Genomic DNA, 25,567 nt, shown 5'->3' on the forward strand with positions numbered 1-25,567 from the left:
ACTAATCATATCCATGTACTTCTGTCTAATTTCTTTGTCCTGGAGATTTTCTACCCTTATTCGTTTGCAGACAGATTTCACTTTCTCTACCCTAGGCCTAGAGATGCGATAGTGGTCTGTATCATCGAAAAATCCGCGAAAAAGTCGTACATTCCTAACAGATTTCCTGAATTCAAAGTCTGTTAAGATATAGTCTATTATGGATCTGGTACCCCTAGCCTCACATGTGTAGCGGTGAATAGCCTTATGCTTGAAGAATGTATTCGTATCAGCTAAATCCATACTAGCACAGAAGTCCAGCAAACGCTTCCCATTCCCATTAGTTTCCATATCTTCCCCACATTTACCAATCACCCTTTCGTATCCTTCAGTTCTATTCCCAACTCTCGCATTGAAATCGCCCATTAGCACTATTCTATCCTTGCTGTTGACCCTGACCACGATGTCACTCAATGCTTCATAAAACTTGTCAACTTAATCCTCATCTGCACCCTCACATGGTAAATACACGGACACAATTCTTGTCCTAATTCCTCCCACTGACAAATCTACCCACATCATTCGCTCGTTTTCGTGCCTAACCGAAACTATGTTGCGTGCAATGGTATTCCTGATAAAGAGCCCTACCCCAGACTCTACCCTTCCCTTTCTAACACCCGTCAAGTACACTTTATAATCTCCTATCTCTTCCTCATTGTCTCCCCTTACCCGAATATCACTTACTCCTAGCACATCCAGATGCATCCCCTTTGCTGACTCAGCCAGTTCTACCTTCTTTCTTCCATAAGCCCCATTAATATTGATAGCTTCCCATCGAATTCCATTTCGTTCGCCAAGTTGTTTCCAAGGAGTCCCTCGCCTGTCAAATGGGAGTGGGACTCCATTACTCCCATAGGTCCGAGGCTTGCTTAAAGTGTTCTCAGCTCGGTAAATTCATGACACAGGATGCTGCCCTACTTGCACATAGTCCAAGTGAGGATCTCTCCTCTAACAGGTTATCGACCACCGGTGAATTGTATAGTCCTAGCCGCCTGAGCACAAGGAGGGCCACGACTCAGAATATGTCCGAGATGCCCACTCCCATTCCATAGCAACTGGTATCCCGACTCTCAGGACCACTTACTAGGCCACTCAGCCGTTGCCCATGGTTCACGAACTAGGACGTGACAACAGTAACCCACAAACATGAACCATTGGTATTATTATTGCTCAGTATGATCACATTTTTCCTAATCCTGAAAATGTTATTTGTCATCCCTTGCAAAACAAACGTGATTTCCAACTCTGGTAAGATCAGTCACTACAGTTGCGTGATTACGGAAAAAGGCCTTGAATTCCTGAACTTCACAGGATAAGTTGCATGTTCGGGGAGCAAGCTATTAGCCTCAGGAATGTTCAATTTTGCTTGCCAGTTAGCAGCAAGATTGCTGAATAACACAGTGAGTCTATTTGTGCTTGTATTCCAAATTCCATTCAGAAGTTAGAAATTTATTCTGTGCTGAGTGGTACAGTGAAGTGTAGCAAATATTTGTCGCTTGATACGGTAGCCTGTATCTGGATCAGGAACATAATAGTGTGAAATTGAAAAGCGTGGTGCATATTTGTCTTGTGATAGTCTAGGTATGGATATGGAAAGAATGAAATTCCTTTCTAATGAAGACAACGTTAAAATCCTGCAGAAAGTAGACTGGCATCCGCATCTTAAAGCGTGCAGAGGTGGCGAATGTTGAACCAATACCAACTACAATTACATTAGAGGTATTGTAGTTGGTCTTGGGTGGTTGAACTCGCACCTCCAAGTTTCCACTCGATCGATTCGACTTGATGAAAGTTTTTTAAAATGGCGGCCAAAGTCATTCTGTCGCAGTCGCACATGGCCGATTATAAACAATTCATTGTCTAAAAGTGTGACCAGAAAATAATGTTTTATAACCCCCTGCTCCGAAATAAAAGGCTTCTATTAACATTTGTTTTAGAAAGAGTGTGATCTGCAATAATACTTGGATATTTTTATTGGCCCATGTGCATATGTTTTCATATTTGTTGTTTGGTGTTTTTTCACACTGTTGGGTTAACTTGTTATTTTATAAGCCCCAGCAGAAAAGGTTTTCTTCTTCTTGCGTTCCGGCCTTCTAAGGACCACCTTACAATTTCAATTCTTCCTCCTTAGTTCTTTCCTTTTCTTCCAGTATTCTTTCATTGTTTCACTGTGCTTCTTTTTCCTGTCTTCAGTCCACTTTGTGCCTGTTTTCTTTTCCTTCCTCCCTTGGAATCCTTCCATTCGTAAGACTTTCTTCCTAAAAATCTTTATTTCCAATAATTCTTCTTCTCGTATGTTGTTCCTTTCCAGGTCTTTCTTGACTTCTTGAATCCAGGTGGTAGTTGATTTCTTTTCCCAAAGGTACTTGAAGATTCATTTAGTTAGTCTATTGTCATCCATTCTGTAAATGTGTCCAAGAAATAGCAATCTCTTTTTTCTTATTGTTTCTGATATGTGTTCTGGTAAATTTCATTGTTACTTCTTAATTTCCAAAACTCCGCAATTCTTAGAGGACCTAATATTTTCCTTATAATTCTTCTTTCTAATATTTCTAATTTATCAAACTTGTAGTTCAGTGCTAGACATTCGCTGGCATAAAGGCATTCTGGTTTCACTACTGTGTTGTAGTGCTTTATTTTAAGTTTTCTTGATAAGCACTTTTTGTTATAAGTATTCTTAGTTATACCGTAAGCTCTTTCCATCTTTTGTATCCTCTCATCTATAGCAGATTTTTCTAAAACATTTTCTTGAATTGTCTCACCCAAATATTTTAATTTCTTTACCTTTTCTATTTGACCAATATCCGTTACTAAAAACTTTGGGGCACTTTTTATATTCGTCAAAAATTTTGTTTTCTCGGCAGAGATTCTCAAGCCTGTCATGTTGGCTGTCTTTTCAAGGAGATTGACTTGCATTGCTGCATCTGTAAGGCTTTCTGAAAGTATGGCAAAGTCATCTGCAAATGCTAGGCAATTTATTGCAACACCATTGTTCTTCTTCCCCAGCATGAGTGGCAATATTTTGGATTCTTTCAGTTTTTCATTGCAAATACTTACAATTTTCTCCATGACACAATTGAAAAGGAGTGGAGATAGACCATCGCCCTGCCTGACACCTGTATTTATTTTGAAAAGTCGAGATATTTCACCCATAAATTTTACTTTCGAGATAGTGTCTCACGAATTAGGTTTGCCAATTTAGTTTTAACTCCAAATTCCCGGATTACTTTATCTACGGTTTCCCTATCAACAGAGTCAAAAGCTCTTTTAAAGTCAATAAATGTTACAACTATGTCTTTGGATATTTTTCACTACATTTTAATACTTTCCTCTCATCTTGAGAAATGGTAGATATAGTTTTCATTGTACCCGCGGATAACCGATGTAAAATGCCTTCATTTACATGTAATAAATATCATTTTTGGTCCGTATTGATATTTGATTGGAATAATAACAGTAAGTTATTTATTAAATATACCACCTAATCAATACAAAGTCTAGTCTTGGATGATTTACATAGATTTGTTAACTAATAGTGGTACATGTTTCGCCTTGTATGAAGGCATCATCGGCCATTGTCTTAACCTTAGATTGAAAATAAGCGTCTAATTAACATGTAATAATGAAATGAATTTTAAAAATCTTGAAGAGATTTTAAGTAAAATAACATTAAAAATAACAATGATGGTTTAAAAATATACAATGTGATGAGTTACAATGGTGGAAGTACTAACAAAATTAACATTAGGAGGCTGCTATAATAAGTACAGTGGATAAAACAACAGACTGTTATACAACAAGTAGTAAGATTGCTATAAAGTTGACTGTTTGGCTGTTAACTTTGGATCTCTCGACCAACGTTCGACTTTTATTCTCTCTTCTTTATTTTGAATATATATGATTTTTCGCCATCGTCTAATTGTAACCGCCAGACAGTCAACTTTATTTTTATAGCAATCTTACTACTTGTTGTATAACAGTTTATTGTTTTATCCACTGTACTTATTATAGCAGCCTCCTAATGTTAATTTTGTTAATTATTATTCTCGTGTCAGATACATCAAAAAAAAAAAAAAAAACAGTTACAATAATTCGAAGTAACATTTAAATAAACTTGGACCAATACAACGCTACTTCGAGTCCTCTCTTCGTAGCCCGATGCAGGTCATCTTGCGTGCACAAAGATGGACACAGCGGACACTGAAGCATATGCTGGATGGTTTGATCTTCTCCGCAGTCACACTTGGTGTTGTCGCCAAATTAACTTTGGACCTTCCCACTCCTGATCTCAACCTATTGAGAGATTTCCAGATTGTCCAGCTCTCATTGCAACCGGGTGGCAAACGTTCCTCAACTGCCATCTGAGATGAGATGAATTGTACCAAACAGGGCAGGCATATTCTGCTGCAGAATAACATAGATTTTAATACTTCCACCATTGTAACTCATCACATTGTATATTTTTAAACCATCATTGTTATTTTTAATGTTATTTTACTTCAAATCTCTTCAAGATTTTAAAAATTCATTTCATTATTACATGTTAATTAAACGCTTATTTTCAATCTAACGTTAAGACAATGGCCGATGATGCCTTCATACAAGGCGAAACATGTACCACTATTAGTTAACAAATCTATGTAAATCATCCAAGACTAGACTTTGTATTAATTAGGTGGTCTATTTAACAAATAACTTACTGTTATTATTCCAATCAAATGCCTTCATGTCGGAATAAATCGAATCTAGTGTTTCCACGTCCCTGTTGGATAATTTTTATTCGTATATTCAGTAGTACATTTCCTCGCTTAACACGTTCATTTTTGTTGTCACCTGCAGAAACATCTTAACGAGGTTTTACTGTATTTCAGCCTAATTGTAGGTTATGTCCTGTTGTATAGTGTGATCCTGGTCCATAGGTGGGGAAGAGTTGCTGTCTCCTGATGTGTGGGCGATGCAACGTTGTTAAGCACAGGTAGCCACTGGACTGGTCTGTCGGAGATGTGAACTGTTCAGTAACACATTTGCACAGTATCCAGCAGGGGAATAAACTGCTCCTCATAACAACAATCACTACCTTTCAACTCACTACTTGACATTAACTTTAGATAACAAATATGTGAGGTTTACTTCACCCTATGGAAGGAAAGTTTAAATCATATTTCCAAGTCTACATTACAGAGAGATGTGTTCAATGTATTACAAAACCAAGTTACTAGAGATGAACAATAAGCCAGTGCTTCTACACAATGTGAAACCCCAAGCATGTAGGCAGTGCGCATTATAATTTTGGACCTATGATGCAAAATCTCATTTTGAAGTCATGCACACAAAGAGTCACACAGCTCCACAGGCTCTGACTGTTACATATATATGAAGATTAAGGGAACAGTCCATCAAATGGAACATTCCCATTCCCCTCTCCAGGTGAACACTCAATTCGTAGTTCATACAACTGCTATCAGTCAAACAAATTAGAAAGTAGTTGCAACACTGCTGACCAAGGAAAGGCATTACATAACAAGCCTCTAAAGAAAGAGTTCTTCTCTTGTAGTGCCTGCCTTGTCTCTGAGATTACTGGTTTGTAATCTTGGATTATATTAAAGAGACTACTTTTAAATGTGTGATGCAGGCATTCCTTGTTTGCTGCCTGAAACACAGTTTATTAACTTGTACATGGAACATTTGCCATCACTTGTTTTAAAATTTCAGGATATCGTCCCTGGAAAGGCAAAGTATTGTAAGCGACAAAATATGAATTTTACAGGAGAGGATAAAAACGATTAGCAAGCGGAATGCTTACAGTTTAGGCAGTTTCAGTTTTTATCCTACTCCAGAAATGAATTTTTCATCTTATTGTCTTATTAGGTTACATATTTATTCAATCGTAGCGAAAGGAAGTTATTTTAAAGTGATGAATGACGCTTACGATGGTTTTCCAGTCGTTGTTGAGTGCATTGTTTAACAAAGTGGTCCTCTTGCTAAAGCTTTTGTAGCGCTTACAATATTTTGAAGGGTAAATCACTGTGCTTGGCATCATTAAGTAAGGTTTAGATACTCATTGGAGAACACTGAGGGTATAATCCTTTTTAGTACAAAGTGAGGCCAGATCTTGATACTTCTTTTCCCACACCGGAATAGGATGATCGTAAATCTTCTCTCTCACTTGGTTTGGTTGTGTTGTTGATGTGGCATTTTGTCCTTTTCGGCTAATCTCCTTGTTGTACATCACCCATCCATCGCCCGAAGTACACTCAGTTTCCGCAGCAACTCACTCACTACTGTCATATCATGGCATGTGCCTCCAGAGAGGCCTGGTGCAAGACTTTCGGGCTGACGCCGTATACGCGACCTTGATTAAAACTCTTCTATCATTTCTAATCTTCTTCCATTTGAAGCCTAACTCTCTTACAATATTTTTCAAACTGATACAACCTTCTTGGAAACCAATCCTCTCTCTTGACAACAAAAGTACAATATTCACTTTGCATAAACCGTTCCTCCGAGAGCTTTGAAGTCGGTGTTACATCACGGCTGTGTTGTTGTCTGGGGCTAATGTTTTAACGTTGTAACATAACATGCGAGGTGAAGACCAAGTTTTGAACCAAGGTCCTTAAGGTGTTCACAGTTCAATGCAGAACCTGCAGTACAAAAAAGGGGTATTAAAAGTTGAAAACTATGAGGGAAAAGAGCTTCCCCATTTTACTCACATTTAAGCATAATGTTATAATATTTTGTGAATTGTGTATGTTTGTATATACAGTATGTACCTATGCTTGTTCTCACATTTTGGCTGAAGATGATGCTAAACAGTGTTAAAACTAGTTCCAAATAAATATGTTCTAACTTAACCATTATAACATTAATTTGTATTGAAAAGGTGGACCCTTTAAGTTACCTCTCTTACATATAAAACCTTCTTGCAGTTCATTGGCACATATTTGTTCCATACAATGTCTCTCATACACAGGTAGAAACTTGCAGATTGCTGTATTCTTAAATCAATTTCTCCATCCAAATTTCCATCTTGTGACAGACATCATGCTGCCCAAATATTTAAAAATTTTCACTACTTCAAGAGGTTCATTTCCTATTGTATTTTAATCCCTCCCCTGGATTTTCTGTTACATCTCATCATGATCAACATCTTGCTTTTCGCAGTACTAATCTTCATTCCAAAATTTCTTATCTCCTCATTCTATACATCAACTTGTGTCTGTGCTTCCTCTTCATTATCTCCCCAAATTACAATATCATCAGCAAAGAGCATAGACTTTACTTGTTCACCCATCATCTTCTCCTTGATATTATGTAGAATTCTATCCATGATGATAACAAAGAGTGTAAGGGAGACAATACACTTCCCTGTCTTAAGCCTGTCTCAACTCTGAACCATTCACTTTGGTTCTGACACAGCTTTTGTAATTTTGATACAATGCTATTACCATCTGCATTGTTTCATTCCAAATCTGTATCTCTGTCCATGTTTTCATTTTGTTCCATATTCCTTCAATATTAACACGATACCTTTAACTCTAGTTACTTTTTACTTCTGTGTTACACTAAACTCTCTGACTTACTTCTAGTCATTCTAGATCTTTCCACTTCGATTATGCTCCCCTCAGGAGAGCAAATAACGTACTTCTAGATAGTTCTTCTGTGATTTTTACTCTACTACCTGAAACCACCCTCCTCTTCTGAAAAAAACTTTAGACTCACTGACTTAAGCCTGGAAGTATCCTCAACTGCTCCACACGGCCCCGCTGTTGACATCTGGCTCGCCTCATCGTTCCTCCCCCTGTTATTCAATTCTACTGGAAGATCTGACGTAGACAGCTGAATCACCTGTTCAGGTTTATCAACAACAGCACTGCACGTAGAATCTGGAATCCCTTGTGTCATCATTCCTACAACATGCACTTCCGCTGATGACCCAAATTGCTAACTTTGTTCTTTGAACATATCGCCCAGATCACTGAACGTCCACGTTCCCGCCCAGGTATCTATCACATGCAAGCGGTTTCCTCTTATAAATGCCTGTAAATTATACTTTCTTGCTTGCCGTAAATGGAACTGTAGAACTCTTTGCTCGTGGAGGCTTTTTCTGTCCATATCCATTTTTATCCAAACCTTGCTGCCCTTCAAGTTCCTTGCACTATTGAAAATTCGGCTTGCCATTGGTAAAGAAACAAACTTACTTCTAACATGTCTTCTTCCCCTATACTTTCCCATTCTATACATACCATCTATATCCCTTTGAGTACAGTCAATGCCTAAATTATCTCTCATTAGCTTTAAGAATGAGTTCATCAATTCCATCGTGGACTCTCCTTCCGTTTTCTCCAGGCCGTAAAATAATAATATTTCTTTACTTCTCCTCCTCCATTCTTCTGCTATCCCACCACTGAAGTACCCAAAATTGTTGTTCTAGCGCAAGCGATTCCAACTGAGGTGCTCCCACGGCCCCGACAGCAGCCCCAGCGCTGTGATGTAGCACGTTGAGGTGGTGGGGGATGGAGGGGAAGTGGCAGAGGCAGAACCACAGGTCGTCAAGCACGCAGCTTATGAAAACAATATTATTTATGACAATTCTGTGAACACATAAACACACAGTTTATTCGGTACATACTTTGCGTTTGCTTAATGTACATTTAGAGTTTAAGTCGACTGTTGACATCGTTTTGCGGCAACTAATTTACCCATAATGGGTACAATCGATTTGGCAGTAGAAATTCTAAGTACAGCTTCTAAGTCAGCATCAGAGAGAGAAGTCCTAGTTCTCCATTTAAATTCAGAATTGAAAACACCTGTTGTCATGCATACGTTGTACCGAACATTGACGTAAATTTTGAGGTAACTGCTTGAAGTTTTGGAAATTCTTGTAGTTGAACACCTTTGTAAAAGGAAATTAAATCACCACTGTAGTGGTAGTACCTGTCCTTTAGGACTGCGCGCAATGTAGTTTGATCAACTCTGTTTGGAAATATGATGGTGATTTTTCAAGACGCACTGAAAATGGGGTCATAAATATTTCAATTTGAGGTGCCCTATCATTCATTTCTTTGAATCAGGCATTGAGTTCAGAGTGCAAAGTCTGTAACGACGTCTGATAGTCTCCTTTCATAAGTAGAGAAATGTAATGATTTTAATTGTCAAAATTTCTGGCTTCAAGCTGACTTTTCAGTAACAAAGTCTGCATTCTGAAAGCCTTAATTATATCGCACATGGTGCTAATTAATTTGTTTGTCCCTTGCAATGAAATATTTAAATCATTCCAATAAGACGTTATATCCGCCAAGAAAGCGAGGTCAGCTACCCACTGTTTATTCCACAAAGTTGGTTGTGGAGAACCTTCCATCTCCATGAACAAAGCAATTTCTTCAATTATTGCAAAGAAGTTTGCTAGCACTTTCGCGCAACTTAACCAGCGTACATTACAATAAAAGGGAATGTTGCTACAGTCTGCCTCGAGATCTTTTAAAAATTCTTTGAACTGCCGATGGTTCAAACATTGCTTTTTGCAGAAATTTACACATTTTGACACAGTATACATAACAGATTGAAAGTTGCGAAAGTTCTTTGCACGTAATTTTTCTTGATGTAAAACACAATGTACCAATAATATTGGTGGTAAGCCAGCATCACGCACCTTCGTTTTGATGCAGCCTGCAAAACCTTGCCCATCCGATGACTTCACTGGTGCTCCGTCAGTAGCGACATTACAAAGATTTCCGAGTGATACGCCCATATCGCTCACTGCGTCTTCAACAGCTGCAAATAGATCTGTGCCGGTGGTAGTATCTTTGATGGGAATGTTGTCCAGTAGTTCCTCAGTTATAGCGATCTTTTTCAACTCCCCTGACAAAAATAGATAGCTGTGCCGTGTCACTTTTGTCAATAGTCTCATCGACAGCAAACGAGTACTTCTCGAAAGTGCCGCATTTGTTCCGCAATTGCTCTTTCAGGTCGGCGCCAAGTTCCTGTACATGACGAGAGATGGTTTGTTTTGACAAGTTTATCGCCTCAAAGTGAGCCACAGCGTGTGCACACAGCACTTCCGAACACTCTATTAAACATTCTTTTACAAATTAACCATCAGTAAAGGATAGTCCACTTTTTGCAATTTTCAGAGGAACAATAGCCCGTAACTTGCTCGAACTGCGCCTTCTAAAGTGTTGGGTTCAAGTATCCGTGGGCCAGGGAGATAAAATAATTATCTTTCTGTGTGCGTTTTTTTTTTTTTTTTTTTTTTTACAATTTGCTTTACGTTGCACCACACAGATAGGTCTTATGGCGACGATGAGATAGGAAAAGGCTAGGAGTGGGAAGGATAGCCGTGGTCTTAATTAAGGAACAGCCCCAGTATTTTCTTGTTTTGAAAATGGGAGGCCACGGACAGTGGGGTTCGAACCCACTATCTTCCGGATGCAAGCTCACAGCTGTGCGCCTCTAACCGCACCACCAACTCACCCGGTGTGTTTTCTTAGCAGCACATCTAAGTCTAATCCTAAACAGTTCTTAACAATACAAAACGAAAACAAATCCCCAAATTGCCTGTAAAACAATTCCTAATGAGTAAGTTATTTGTTACTTATCTATGAAGAACTTGGCGATACCAATTTTAACCTAGCAATTTGTTCGGTTCTTGCTGCGCCAACAATGTCGTCATAGGTTGAAACATGTTTATTGTGGTAGTGTCGTCGAACGGTTGAAGACTTTACGCTTAAAATGACATGACAAGTTAAACATTGAGCTTTCCCGGCGGTATTGAGAACAAAATGTGAATCCACACATGAAGGATTAAACGACATTGTTAACAAAGGAGAAACCAACTGCTCCGCTGTCAGTTCTATCGAACAGATTCCACTAAGAATGGCACACACAGAGAGAGAATGGGAATGAATGGACTGTCTCTTACGCACACATGCACCGACCGCTGCGTGGGGTAGGTGGGGAAGGAGGGGAACGGTGTTGCTGAGTGCAGCGCTGGTGCGCCCCAGCACTAAGTGCTCGAGTTTGAAAGGCCTGTTCTAACGCCTTTATTCTCTGATTTGGTATCGCTCTTTCTTCTTTGTCTTCTCTTATCTTCTCCTTTATTTCTGTTAGTTCTTTGGTTATGTTGTCCTTCATATCATTAATTTGTTGATACTGCATCTCGAATATTTCTTTGGTCTGGTCAGCCTGAGAAACATCGCACACAACTTACTTGATTTTTTCCACGTCCTCCCATGTCAATGGGACTGGGTTCATCTCGACGCCTACGATGACTAATAAAATAGCACTATAGCTGCCACCATCAACAGTTCTGTCAATCCTATTCTTTTATTAACTCCTAATTTGCACTCTGTCCTGATCAACTTGACACGGCTGTGCCATCGCCCTATCACACTCCTATACTGCTGCACTGTTACGCCCATACTCCTTTCCCTGCACTTCCAGATCATTACCATGCACGTCTGCTCACTAGCTCAGCTCAGCAAAGACTGTAGATTCATTTGATGCCTACGATACTTTGGCAGCATGTGCAGTGGAGTACGATTGACATAACCATAGTAACCTCAATTTTGACAAAAATTCGCTTAAGATACTTTGCCTTTCCAAAGGATCATATTATATTCGATTTGATATTTGTTTGTCTCTTCCCAATACTTGTTTATAAGCCGTAGATTCCTTTCAGACTATACTCACGAGATATTCTACTCTTGCTCCTCTAAATGTAATCCACTGCACAAGTGGGACTAAACCATATTCCATGTTCCCCAGTTAAGTTCAGCGCAGGTTGAGTGTGCGAATGGGACTGCGTGAGTCTAGAATGGCGGTACAAACAAGGGCTTTCTGCTCATCTCTACAAATTACACATTAAAACATTCACAAATAATCTTACTCTTACTTGACAATTCCAAATCCAAGGCTGACGATGATCACCAACATTCTTGCCAACATTCTCTTTCCACACGACACTAGCTCTGCTAGAAGAACTGCACCCCTGACTGACTGCCCAGTTGAATTGATGCTCTGATACTCGGCGTAGAATGTAGCCTGAACATATTAAAAGGAAGAAAATTTACTTCTTAAAGTGATTAAAAACTAAAACAAATTCTAAACATGAAGCACTTTCTACACAATGTTACAAATCAGAAAGAAGCAGAAGACAACATTTTAGTGAGAGATACAAACATCTGTCGGAAAAAGTGCATCTTATAGATGTGATAGAAAACTATGTTTTCTGGTCCCAGCCAGAATGGACAGAAAATCAGAAATGAAGCTCCCTTCCCTAGAAATGTACAATCATGAAGAAATACTCACCTCTCCCCCAGCACAGGGATACCTGGGTGTTTATCAATTAATTCTCCATTTGCATCTAACATGGACTTTTCATCTCTCCTCTACCTTTTGTATACAAATCATGTAACATGAAATGTGTACAATTCTGATTAGATTATTGACAATGTCTACTTCAGTTAATCTAGCGGAGGAATAAATATTTATAGGAAGGAAACCAGATCTCCAAGTTAGTGGAGCCCTCACTTCTTCGAATACGTCTTTCGAACTTATAGTACCATTAGCTTCTGATGAAGGAATACATACATTCTTGCAACACAGCCTAACTGTAAAAGAATAATCACCATATCCCCTTGTCCAGCTAGAGCCAGGTTGGGGCATTTAAGGCATTTCTCCCTCTCCTTGTACCATACCTTCTTTGCAATTCTGTTAATTCCAAGTTCCTCCTCCTTATACGGATGTTGATCAAGTATATCCACCTTCCTCCATTCTCTTTACTATGTCCTAACCCCATCAGTCAATTCTTCTCGAATTTTTGTCATTCATTATCTAGTCTAATTTCCCTCCTGAGATCTTAATTTTCCCCCCTCTGTCTTTCCTACTCACGGGAAGTAAAGAATAAAAACTACTGCAGATGTAAAAAGACTTCAGAAAAACACTACCAAAAATTACAATGCAGTTAGTTCTATTAAACACCAAGCCTTCAGCAGAGGTAAATGGTAATACCATATTTACTCGCATATTTGACCCCCCTCACGTATTAGAGCCGCTGGCTTTTTGAGACAAAGAAAATGAAAAAAAAAATCTTTCATACAAGACCCCCCAAAGTAATTTGTCAGAGAGGAACAATGATTTCCCCTCGAAATGGGTAGAAGCGCTTACTGCAGCTCCGATGACATCCCACAAATTTGTGAATGGTTTTGTCCGTACAACCTGCGCAATGAAAACACGCATAAAAGTCATGCGGTACATCTGTGTTTTGTAGTCAATAAACGCCTGCCTCCATAGCGCACGCCTACTGCAGCTCTGATGACATCTCATAAATAGGTGAATAGTTTTGTGTCCAAACCGCGCATTGTAAGCGCACATCGATCACACTATATGTCGGTGTTTTGTAGTTAAGACTGTCCGCCAGTGCAACGGTTAGCACAATCAGCTGCCGTTCTTGGAAGCCTGAGTTCGATTCTTGGTACCGTACTGCCGAGATTTAAGAATGGCATGAAGGTTGATATGCAACAAAAATGGCACATGCAACTCCCCTCCACTGGGGGTGTGCAAAAAAAGAGCTGCACCACCTCGGAATGAGAAAACAAGTTTACATTAGATAAGAAATATTCACGGTTGTTGCTATTAATGTAACAGGTGACATAATTAACAAAGTGTTTATTTAATGTCTCGTAACTTGGGCCAATGTAAGTAATTTTTGGAGAGAAGTAGGTTTAAAATGTGATAAAAACAATCCAATCATAATGACTGTTTTACTTGCCAATGTACCTAACAACAAATAATAATAATAATAATAATAATAATAATAATAATAATAATAATAATAATAATAATAATAATAATAATAATGATGTAAAAGTGATACTTAGTGAGGGCCTTGATAGTGACCATAGACTCCTCATTGCAGACCTAAGAGTCACCAAACCTGTTATTAAAGTAAACAAGTAAAAAACAAAGACTGGAAATTGAAAAATCTGGAAGTCAAACAGCAGTTTCAAGAGGAAATCAGAGAAATAACAGACAAAAAGAAAGGTAATGAAGAATGGAATGATTTTAAGGCAAGTCTGGTTGGTAGCGCAGATAATATATGTAGAAGAACAAGCAGAAGAGTTAGAGAGATAAAGTGAAAGAAGCCATAATGAAAAGGTATAAAGCCAAAAAAAGCTCTTGATGTGGCTAAGTCTGGCAGAAGAATCAGCAGCAACCGAATAGACAACAATAAATTGGAAGAGATGGTGAAAGAATATAGATACAGGAAGTTGGAAGTCAAGAGAATTGTATGGGAAGAAAAAGAAAAAAGTTGGGAAGAATTTACAAATAAACTGGACGATGACAGTAAAGGGAATATGAAAATGATATATGGAATAGTAAAAAGTAAAAGACCAGATAAAAAAGCAATTACAGCTCTGGAAACGGCAGATGGGAACATAGTTCGCAATATGAAAAATATCAGGGATACAACGGGACAGTATTTTGACAAGCTCCTAAATGTCCCTAAGGAGATCTCTGTTGAGGATGTAGGACAGAAGACAACAGAAGAAGATATCCCAATTACATGTGGTAAGTCAGGAGGAGCTGATGAAGTTACAGCTGACATGTTTAAAGCTGCTGGCCCACTAGGAATATATTGGCAGCATCGAGTTCTCAGAACAGTATGGAAGGATAATGAAATGTCAAAAACATATCAGATGTAAGGCTTTTCAGGCGTTTGCTCTATTAACCAGCGTTTTGTCTTAGGTCTGATACTAGACTCATCAGAGTGGGATGTGTTAGACCCTACCCACTGACGCTGGGGTGTATGCAAGTTAACTTATCAGAAGCCCTTATAAGAGGCACAGTCTGATAACTGCATACAGGAGATAAATGCTAGGCGGAAAAATAATTACATGGTGGAGATTTTACTCCCGTATGCAGTTATCAGACTGTGCCTCTTATAAGGGCTTCTGATAAGTTCACCTGCATACACCCCAGTGTCAGTGGGTAGGGTCTGACACATCCCACTCTGATGAGTCTAGTGTCAGACCTAAGATGAAACGCTGGTTAATAGAGCAAACACCTGAAAAGCCTTACATCTGATATGTTTTTGACATTTTTGATATACTCTATTGGTGAAAAATATCTAATTCCCTCCATGGGAATTTAGAATTTTCCATCCGGATAATGAAATGCCTGAAGATTGGTCAAAAGGGATGATAGTTCATATCTTTAAGTAAGGAAGTAGAAGGAAATGTGAAAATTACAGAGGCATTACCCTCGTATCACACGGCCTTAAAATTATGGAGAGGATCATTGAAGCCCGAGTAAGGGATAAACTAGAGCCTATCTTAGAAGAGGAACAACATGGCCTTAGGGCTGGAAGAAGCACAACAGATCTGATATTTGCTTTGAGGTGTTGGCAGAGAAACACTGGAAAAGAGGAAAAAGACCTCATTATTGTGTTAATGTACCTTGAAAAGGCATTTGATAATGTTCCTAGATCAACTATTTGAAAAAGTCTTAGAAAAGTTGGTGTACCGGAGTACCTTATTAGGAAGATCCAAATGTTATATACTAATTGCAAAAGCTGTGTCAGCGTTGGAGATGGTCACTCGGAATGGTTCAATACAACCAAAGGAGTACAACAGAGAAGTGCCTTTATCACCTCTTCTATTCATAGCAGTTATGGATACCATTTTAACTCTCTACTGCATACTGTTGCCATCAGGCAACAAAAAACTTTTCACCTGTATAAATGGATAAATATTGTAGACAGAGGTAGTTTTACGGCACACCTTCAACTGTACAGTCAATTAAACACATATTCCAGTGATGCCTTGTTTTTTCACACACATAACATAACATAACCATAACCATAACATAACATAAACATAAACATAAACATAACATAAACATAACATAAACATAACATAAACATAACATAACATAACATAACATAAGACAAAACAGCCCTACAACCAAGAGTACTCCTTGCCTTGCAGTACATACCCATGGCCAGTAGGTAGTAATGTTCGGTCTTTGAATGTTAAAAGCTTCAAGGGTTATGAATTTCATGTTGTTGGTCCGTATTGAACTGAGAATAACATATGAATAGTAACACAGTAAAGGTTTCCACCTATTCAATACTAATATGTATTTACAATATTATAAATTACATGGAACTAGTTTCGACCCACCTAGGGGTCATCATCAGCCATATTAAAGCATACATAAGTTTTGTCGAATCCTAAAACATGTTATTTTTAACTGTAATAATCTTATGGATTTATAATTTATAAAATGAAGTGTGGTAATGATAGTATGGTACAGGTGAGTAGTAATTAATAATAATAATACGAGGAATATATATACAAAGAAGTTTGGAACAAAGTACAAGTGGGGTGCTTAGTGTTGTAAAAATATAAACTCATGGATATCAGTAGTCCTCGTACTAAAGAATACAATGTAAAATAACACATATAAACATATATACAAGTATGTACAAAGTCTGGGGAGTAAAAAGTGATACTCTTTTAATGCCGAGTCGGCTTGACACTGATCAGCTTAAGCAGAGAAATTAGGCATTTGGTGTATTAAAGCTGTGTTGACCGGCTGCGTTGTTGACTGTTGGACGTGAAGTTATTTTTGAATTTCTGGTTAAGAAGAAGGTGGATACTGCGCGTGGATATATTAATTCTCAGTTCTAAGCAGAAACCAAATTGGACCTGTTAAAATGGAGAAAGCAAGTAAAAACAAAAAAACGGAGATAGGAAAAGGTTAACATAAAGTGAAAGGACGCTTACCTCGCGCTGCGGTGTGTGTAGTATAGCTGATGGTGTGCGACTGGTGGCGGGAAGAGAAATGTGGACAGAGAGGAGGGCAGGTGCGTGCGGGTTAGGAGGGGGTTAGGAAGAGTGGGGGTGGCTTGGGGCGAGGTGGGGATGGGAGGGGGGGGAGCCTTAAGGCAGGGCTGAAGGGTGCGGGAGAAAGGGTAATTGTCTCGGAAAAGTACCTTTGATTAGACTTAGGATTGAGTTTTGGTTGGCTGCATTATTGTTTCTGAGGAAAGTGATGAATAGATCGAAGAGTATGTTGGGTTTCTCTGAGATTTCATTGAGATTGTGACTGGCGTTGAAGTATTGGTCTAGGTGTATGTAGTAATTTTCCATTATGCTGAGTAAAGGGCCCTTGTTTGCTAATTCGAGGATGTCCATGTCCTGTTCAATATTGATGAAATTATGGTTATAATCATGCATGTGTTGGCCGATGGCTGAAAACCTGTTGTATTTTATTGTGTTAGTGTGTTCGTGGTATCTGGTATTGAAGTTTCTTCCGGTTTGTCCGATGTAGGATTTTTCACAGGTGTTGCATTTGATCCTATAAACTCCTGATTTTAAAAAACTGCTGGTCTTGTTGATGTGTGAAGTATTGTGTAAAACATTCGTGTTCTTATTGTTGGTTTCGAAGGCTATTTTAACGCCTTGTTTCTTGAAGATATTGGTTAACTTGTAGATATCATTGTTGAACGTGAAGGTGGAAAATGTTAGAGGTTTAGTCACTTCTTTTTTGAGGGTAGTTTTAGGGCGATGTTTGTGTTTATTGATTATCCTTTCTATAAAATGATTGCTGAAGCCGTTGAATTTTGCCATTCCGCGGACTGTGTTAAGTTCGTTCTTTAGATCTTTCTTGGACATAGGTATGCTGAAGGCTCGGTGAACTAGGTTATTGTATGTGGCTCGTTTGTGGGACTGGGGGTGCACTGAATCTTGGCGAATGGTGGAGGCTGTTTGAGTAGGTTTTCTGAATATTTTATAACTGAAAGAATCTGAGTTTCTAGTGATAGTTAAATCTAGGAAGTTGATTTTTTGATTTGATTCGGATTCTAGTGTGAATTTGATATGAGAATCAATAGTGTTGAGTCTTAAGAGGGTGGTGGAGGCGTTAATTGATTTCTCATTCATGATTACGAAGACATCGTCAATATATCTGGCTTTCTCCATTTTAACAGGTCCAATTTGGTTTCCGCTAAGAGTTGAGAATTAATATATCCACGCGCAGTATCCACCTTCTTCTTAACCAGAAATTCAAAAATAACTTCACGTCCAACAATCAACAACGCAGCCGGTCAACACAGCTTTAATACACCAAATGCCTAATTTCTCTGCTTAAGCTGATCAGTGTCAAGCCGACTCGGCATTAAAAGAGTATCACTTTTTACTCCCCAGACTTTGTACATACTTGTATATATGTTTATATGTGTTATTTTACATTGTATTCTTTAGTACGAGGACTACTGATATCCATGAGTTTATATTTTTACAACACTAAGTACCCCACTTGTACTTTGTTCCAAACTTCTTTGTATATATATTCCTCGTATTATTATTAATTACTACTCACCTGTACCATACTATCATTACCACACTTCACTTTATAAATTATAAATCCATAAGATTATTACAGTTAAAAATAACATGTTTTAGGATTCGACAAAACTTATGTATGCTTTAATATGGCTGATGATGACCCCTAGGTGGGTCGAAACTAGTTCCATGTAATTTATAATATTGTAAATACATATTAGTATTGAATAAGTGGAAACCTTTACTGTGTTACTATTCATTTGTTAAAAGCTTAGCATAAAATCGTGAAAAATTGTATATATATTCCACTATGGCAATCCACATCACATACGAGTGTTAAGCTATTAGCCCCACTTAAAAATTGCTGGTTCATCTGAAACACTGAACGTATGTTGAACATTAAAGCTTGAAATTTTCTTCACCAAACAAAAACGAGAAATAATTCATGCAGTAGAAGGTTAAAGGAACTAAAAGAAAAAAGTAATAAATATCTTCAGGCTCTGGTGTTTGCAGACGATGTGGCAATATGGGATGGAACAAAGGAGGGATACGGTCTTTCTTATACTTGCAGAATTCTCATTGTTTGGACTCTATAGTCTGAAATGAAACCATTTTTAAAACTTTCAAAAAAAAAAAAAAAAGGATCTTGAATGCTCTTGATGGCAGTGAAGATGAAATCATGCCGGTAGCAGGGAAGTTGGTGGCACAAGATGACCATAATTCAAATGAAAGAAGTGATCAGGTTTACTGTGTGGTAGGCTTACTGCTCAACTGACAGAGACAAATGACTGGCCATTAAGTTATTTTGTATTAATATTGCATAATATGATACCCTTATCTCCTTTATCTACAGGGTCGAGTATGAAGCGAAACGAATGTTCGTAGCGAGTTTCTACAACCAGATGCCCTTCCTGATGTCAACCTCATCAGAGGAGTTAATGAAATGAATAACATGATATAAATGTAACTAAAACTGATTATATTTACTTTATATGTAGGCCTAAAAGTCATGTGTTTACCATTTATTGTCTTTTTCAATTTACAAATACTGCCTTCCAACCAAAATAGCAAAACTTAGAATACATTCATAAGTTTGTTAAAGAATAGTGTAGAATGTTTACATGTACAAATCATAGCTCTTTATATGCTAGAAATCATGTGTTCACTCCACAAAATTTGAGGTTATCACATATTGGACCCCAACTTACTTTTTCTGGCTATAAAGCAGAAAAAAGGGGGGTCTAATATGCGAGTAAATACAGTATCTTTTATCATCATATTATATTCTCATAATGGTTATGACTGTCCTGCAAAAAATCTTCACCAAATCACAATTTTTACTAGCAGTTCCTGCACAATATACAAACAGCAAAATTCTACAACTGACAAGGGTCATCTCCTCATGTCCAAAATTAGACTACACCCATCAACAGCAGAACAATCTGTCAAAGCTGTTAAGGGAAGCCAGAAGATTTCTGCAATAAATCCAAAATCTGTTACTAGAAAACAACACAAACATTTTCACTGAACTGTATCTCTCCAACCAAATCTATTACCACTTTTAGATGCCCTATGTTTGGATGTGAATCTTTGAGGCTAACTTCAAGACAGAACTCCTTACAATGATTATCTGGAACTCCTCAAATACAACTACTGACTAATTTGATACCTGGAGGCCACTAAGAGGAACCTACTCTCTGTTACCGACTTCTCTATGCTACGTTGTATGTCACGGTGCACAATGATTCTGAAGAAGTAGTGTTACTTAAATGGAAATGAATTGTGCGAGTGTGGAGGACTAATAGATCAACAAACTCTTCTAGTTTGAATAAAACTGAGTGCTCCATGAATAGCAGAGAGTTTGCTTGGAGCAATGGCAAGGCAGTTCATATGGTTGAATTTTGGGCCCCACATTCCATCTGACAGAATATTTCAGAGATTGTTAACGGATTATTAGTTTATAAATTTTTAATTAACATTTTACTAGATTTCCTTATTGTTTATTAGTTAAATCAGTTTTTGCTTTTGTTCCTTATTTTAATTCTGTAACTTGATGTCTTAGACATGTGAAACAAATACCAAAACACATTACTTTCATATTTTTACACACACAGGCTCTCCTCAAATCTAGCAATCTTACCTTGATCCTCCATAAGCAAAGTTAGCAAGTTAGCATGGTGAGGGTACCAGCAGCTCTAAATTACATGTACTGATGTCCTATCAACTATGATGATCATCAGCATCAATTTCCCTTTTCCAGCTCAGCCAAGTAGGAATGGTAATGGCAGTTTCCATCTTCCCCTATCAGACCATCTCTCATGGGTGACGGACGTGCGTAAGATCGGCTCTACAGTTTCAGTGAATTAGAAGGTGTTATTCTAAAGGGAGCTATATAATAAGTGGTACACGAGTGTGTGATACAGTGTTGAATCAAACCAGCGAGTATCAGTCATTGTAACAATCAGTTCACCAGTATTAAGTAGTGATTTCTCAGGCAATATGGGCCGTAGCAAGCGCAACACCAGTGACCAAAGCAGTAGTGCCAACCGCAGCAGTGCCAACCCTGTTGAAGAGGCAGTCACCAGGATACTAAACGAAACCATCAGCTCTGGTAAGTTCCTTGAAAAGATAGTAGCCGCCATATCGGAGCGTGTGACAGAACTCGTCATAAAGGAATTAGAAAAATCTCTCCAGTTCAATTCTGAAATTGTGGCAGAATTGAACGCAAAACTCGAAAGCAGGGATAAAGAAATCCGTGAGATGAGGGAAGACTTTGCTGCAAGATGTGACTCACTGGAACAATACAGTAGAAGAGCTAACGTTAGAATTTTTGGGGTACAGGAAAGTGTAAGTGAAAATACGGACGAACTTGCGATAAATGTTTTTAGGGAGATAGGTGTGAATGTGAATTTGCAAGACATTGATAGGAGTCACCGAGTCGGACCTAAATCTCCAGGGAAACCTCGGCCAATCATTGTCAAATTCACATCATATCGAACAAGGCAGGAAGTGTTTCGCAATAAGCGAAAATTGAAAGGTACTCCAGTAACTATTCGCGAGGATCTAACCTCCACCAGGTTGTCAATTCTTAAAGCAGCTATTCTCCGCTTTAATCAGAGCAATTGTTGGACCTCGAGTGGAGACATCATTATTAAGAAACCAGATGGCAGTAAAATTAGAATTAACCGGCTGAGTGACATTCCTAAGGACAGTGACAGCAGTTAAATGTAACAATTCACTGAACTGAGTGCACCGAACTGAGTGTTTATATTCCTAGATTAGTCCATATTTACTTATCTCAAGATCGTTAAATTCTATCGTAGAATAGTTTAGTGAATTATCATTTATTTTCGTTTAGCTTAGTTAAAATTTCTTTTTTGCAACTATTTATCTATATATTTTACTAAATAATTGCATTTACTTTCTTATTTCCTTATGATTAATTTAATAACTTTCAATTTTAAATACTTTTAAATTTTATTTTATTAATTTAGACACAACACCCTTAATTTAGTCGCGCTTTAAAATAATAGGTAATTCTAGGCACAGTTGACTATATTCCTGCACCTCACTACTTCAATTAACGTTAAATTCCTCCTAGCTCTTTGTGTTTATCTGTACATTTTGTTAACTTTCATCGTTCCAAGTTGGCAAGAGTAACAAGTAACAAAACAAATTCCTCTGACGTCACTAGTCGATTTCAACAGCCAACGTATGTCGCCTCAGACCAGCTACCCTCTCCCGTCCTTCCGCTGTCCCCACTCCCCTCACCCTCTAGCGCAAACCTTGACCGAAGTACCGCTAGTATCCTCAAGACTTTCGTCTCGCAACACCCCAGAGCCCTGCACGTCTGTCATATAAACGCGCAAAGTATATTAGCAGCCAACCGAATGGACGAGATTGCTGAAATATTCACTCCACCTGTTTTCCATGTCCTGCTAGTGTCTGAGTCATGGTTAACAGACAATAGCCAGTCTTCTTTGTGTCATCTTGAAGGCTACTCGCTTCTGAGAAATGACCGCACTCACAAACGGGGTGGAGGGGTATGTGGCTATTTCCGAACTAGGCTCAAACCTAAGCTGGTCGGTCATTCACCAGGCAGGTATGAGAGAAAACCGGAATACATGCTCGTAGAAACAACAACGAACGGGATTAAAGCGCTTGTAGGAGTAGTTTACAAACCTCCGAATACAGGTCACTTAGAGGATTTTGAAGCTGACTTGACTAAATTACTGCCAGACTACCCTCACACAATAATTATGGGGGATTTCAATACGGATCTAACTGACGCAACTTCTTCCGAATCCACACGACTCAAAACATTATTTCAAGCCTATAATATGGAAATCTTACCTCTCTCTCCGACTCACCATACATCTCATTCGCACACACTATTAGATCTTATAGTTACCAGCAACTCAGACAGAGTCCTCAATGTTGGTCAAACCTCCGTACCTGGTATATCTGCACATGACGCAATATACATCTCGTATAACCTCCGGCCACCGAAACCCTCCCAGAAATTTATCACCTATCGACCATTGAAAAATATAAATAAAGATAGACTCTTAGAGGACGCAGGCAAAATACCCTGGCATGACATAACGAACTATAACAATCTAGATGACAAAGTTGACTTCTTTAATAGCAAAGTAACGGAACTATTTGACAAGCATGCCCCAAAGCGGCGAGCGAGAATATCGAAAGGACCCTCCCCGTGGTTAAATGACAAAATTAGACAACTTATGAAACAAAGAGACTGCGCTCACAGACAGTACAAAAATGACCCTACCGTACAAAACTTTGACGAATATAGGAAGTTACGAAATAAGACAACACAACAAATACGAAATGCTAAATTGCGACACGCTTACAGTTTAATTACGCCTGATGGTAGAACAGCGACGACATTTTGGAAATCTATTAATAAGCTTGGACTTACGAAGAACAAGACCAGAGAAGAAATTACAGTACCTCTCGAGACTCTTAACAAGTACTTTACTGCTAACTGCTCCGCAGTACGACATGACAAACAGAGACTTATGAATTATTATGGTACACACCCTACTCCTGACAGAGAGAAATTCTACTTCAGTCACGTGACGCCCCTCCAAGTCAGAAAAGCAGTCCTCAGAATAAGCACTAAAGCAAAAGGAATTGATGACATAGGGACTGACATGGTCAAACTAATTCTTGATTGTATATTACCAACCTTAACTCATATAATCAATTTCTCTCTTCTATACTCCACATATCCAACTCTCTGGAAGAAGGCTATTGTGCTACCCCTTCCGAAAAGTAAAACGCCCTCGAACGAGGGAGACTATCGTCCAATCTGTATTTTATCAGCTTTATCAAAAATCTTAGAATATGTAGTTCATACACAAATGTCTGAGTACCTTCGAACGCACAATCTCCTTAATCCTCTCCAGTCCGGTTTCCGACAAGGACATAGTACAACTACAGCCTTACTTAAAGTGACTGAGGATGTTAGACAAGCAATAGACAGAGGACGATTCACAGTTCTGGTACTACTAGATTACAGTAAAGCTTTCGACAGCGTAGACATTGACATTTTACTTGTAAAACTGAAGGCTCTACATTTTTCTCAGAGTACGCTTGCTTGGATGCATTCTTATCTTCACGGACGTCAACAATGTGTGAAAGGTAATAATGGAATCGTTTCCTCGTGGCGCCACGTGAAGAGAGGAGTCCCTCAAGGCTCTGTACTTGGTCCTCTTCTTTTCGCACTCTTTGTGAATGACATATCATCCAATTTAAGACACTGCAAATACCATATGTACGCTGACGATCTTCAACTCTACACCGACTCTACATCACGTGACCTCCAGGAAAGTATCGACTTACTAAATATTGACTTACGGTCTGTTAGTGATTGGTCTGCTGCGCACGGCCTGAAATTGAACCCTACAAAGTCGCAAGTAATCCTTCTTGGCCATCAAAGTCAAATAACAAGTATAACTAAACGTCCGTTGCCAGGAGTAATCCTGCAGGATGTTCCAATTCCTTTTGTATCACAAGTGAAGAATCTCGGTGTTATCATGGACGAACGCATTACTTGGTCTGCACATGTCTTACATATCTGTCAGAAAGTTTACTCATTTTTACATTCTTTATATAAATACAAACATATATTTCCAATAAAGCTTAAAAAGAGATTAATTGAAGCCCTCGTAATGCCACATTTTGACTATTGTGATGTTGTCTTCAATGACGTCAGGCCACAATTTTCCCTAAGGCTACAGCGCGCTCAAAATGCGTGTGTGAGATATATATGCAGTTTAAGAAAATATGACCACGTGTCACCATCTTTCCTAAAATTAGAGTGGTCGCGACTCCATGTTCGTCGTAATCATCATACTTTATCTCTTCTCCATCGAGTTCTTACTACATCATCCCCATCCTACCTTTCTTCACGTTTCCATTACTTCTCAAATGTTCATGACAGACATACAAGGGCTCAAACATCCAACCTGCTCATCATCCCTCACCATCGAACTGCCGCATATAACAGCTCATTCTCGGTGTTTGCCGCACGAGAATGGAATCGTTTACCGGACGACGTCAGGGGAATAACAACTACAGTGTCATTTAAGAGAGCGTTAAGAGGTGCAACAGGATGCGAGTGACCTGTGAATTTCTGGCCTTTCAGTGATCGTGCTACTACAATATCATTACTAGCTATTATTATTATTATTATTATTATTATTATTATTATTATTATTATTATTATTGCTGTTGTATGTATGTCCTACTGTGGTGGAATTTTATTTCAGTCGTATTTTGATTGTGTTTTAGTTGTGTCTTCTAGTATTAATTACGGTAGTATTACTTATGACTTTAATGTATACTAATTGGTTTAGTGTAAGAGAAGGCCCAATGGCCTTAACTACGCCAATAAAGACATTTATCTATCTATCTATCTATCTTTGCTGCTGCTCCTCAACTTTGTTCCAATCCAAGTTCTTTCTTATTATGATGCTGTTGATGGAGTCCAATCACGTTACTATTTCTCATTTTGCTGCCTTCAATCCTGTCAGTCCAAAAACTTTTCTACTCTGATTTCCTTCCAGATAACTTCATTTCTTACCCTGTCTTATGATATCAGACCTAATGTCTTATTTCTGCACATATCCTTCCCCAGAACTCCTCTGAAATTA

At 38.5% G+C, this 25,567-nt stretch overlaps 1 protein-coding gene across 2 annotated transcripts in view; it reads right to left on the reverse strand.

The window, feature by feature from the left end:
- LOC136881133 (transmembrane protein 87A) overlaps window positions 1-25,567 on the reverse strand; it is a 174,204-nt gene that overhangs the window by 103,941 nt on the left and 44,696 nt on the right. For both annotated transcript variants that reach the window (XM_067153802.2, XM_067153801.2), the window contains exon 8: window positions 11,930-12,078. In XM_067153802.2, the coding sequence (XP_067009903.1) occupies window positions 11,930-12,078 (149 nt within the window). The remainder of the gene's footprint in view (window positions 1-11,929; window positions 12,079-25,567) is intronic.

This window comes from Anabrus simplex, chromosome 9 (assembly GCF_040414725.1).
Source record: "Anabrus simplex isolate iqAnaSimp1 chromosome 9, ASM4041472v1, whole genome shotgun sequence".
Lineage (NCBI taxonomy): Eukaryota > Metazoa > Arthropoda > Insecta > Orthoptera > Tettigoniidae > Anabrus > Anabrus simplex.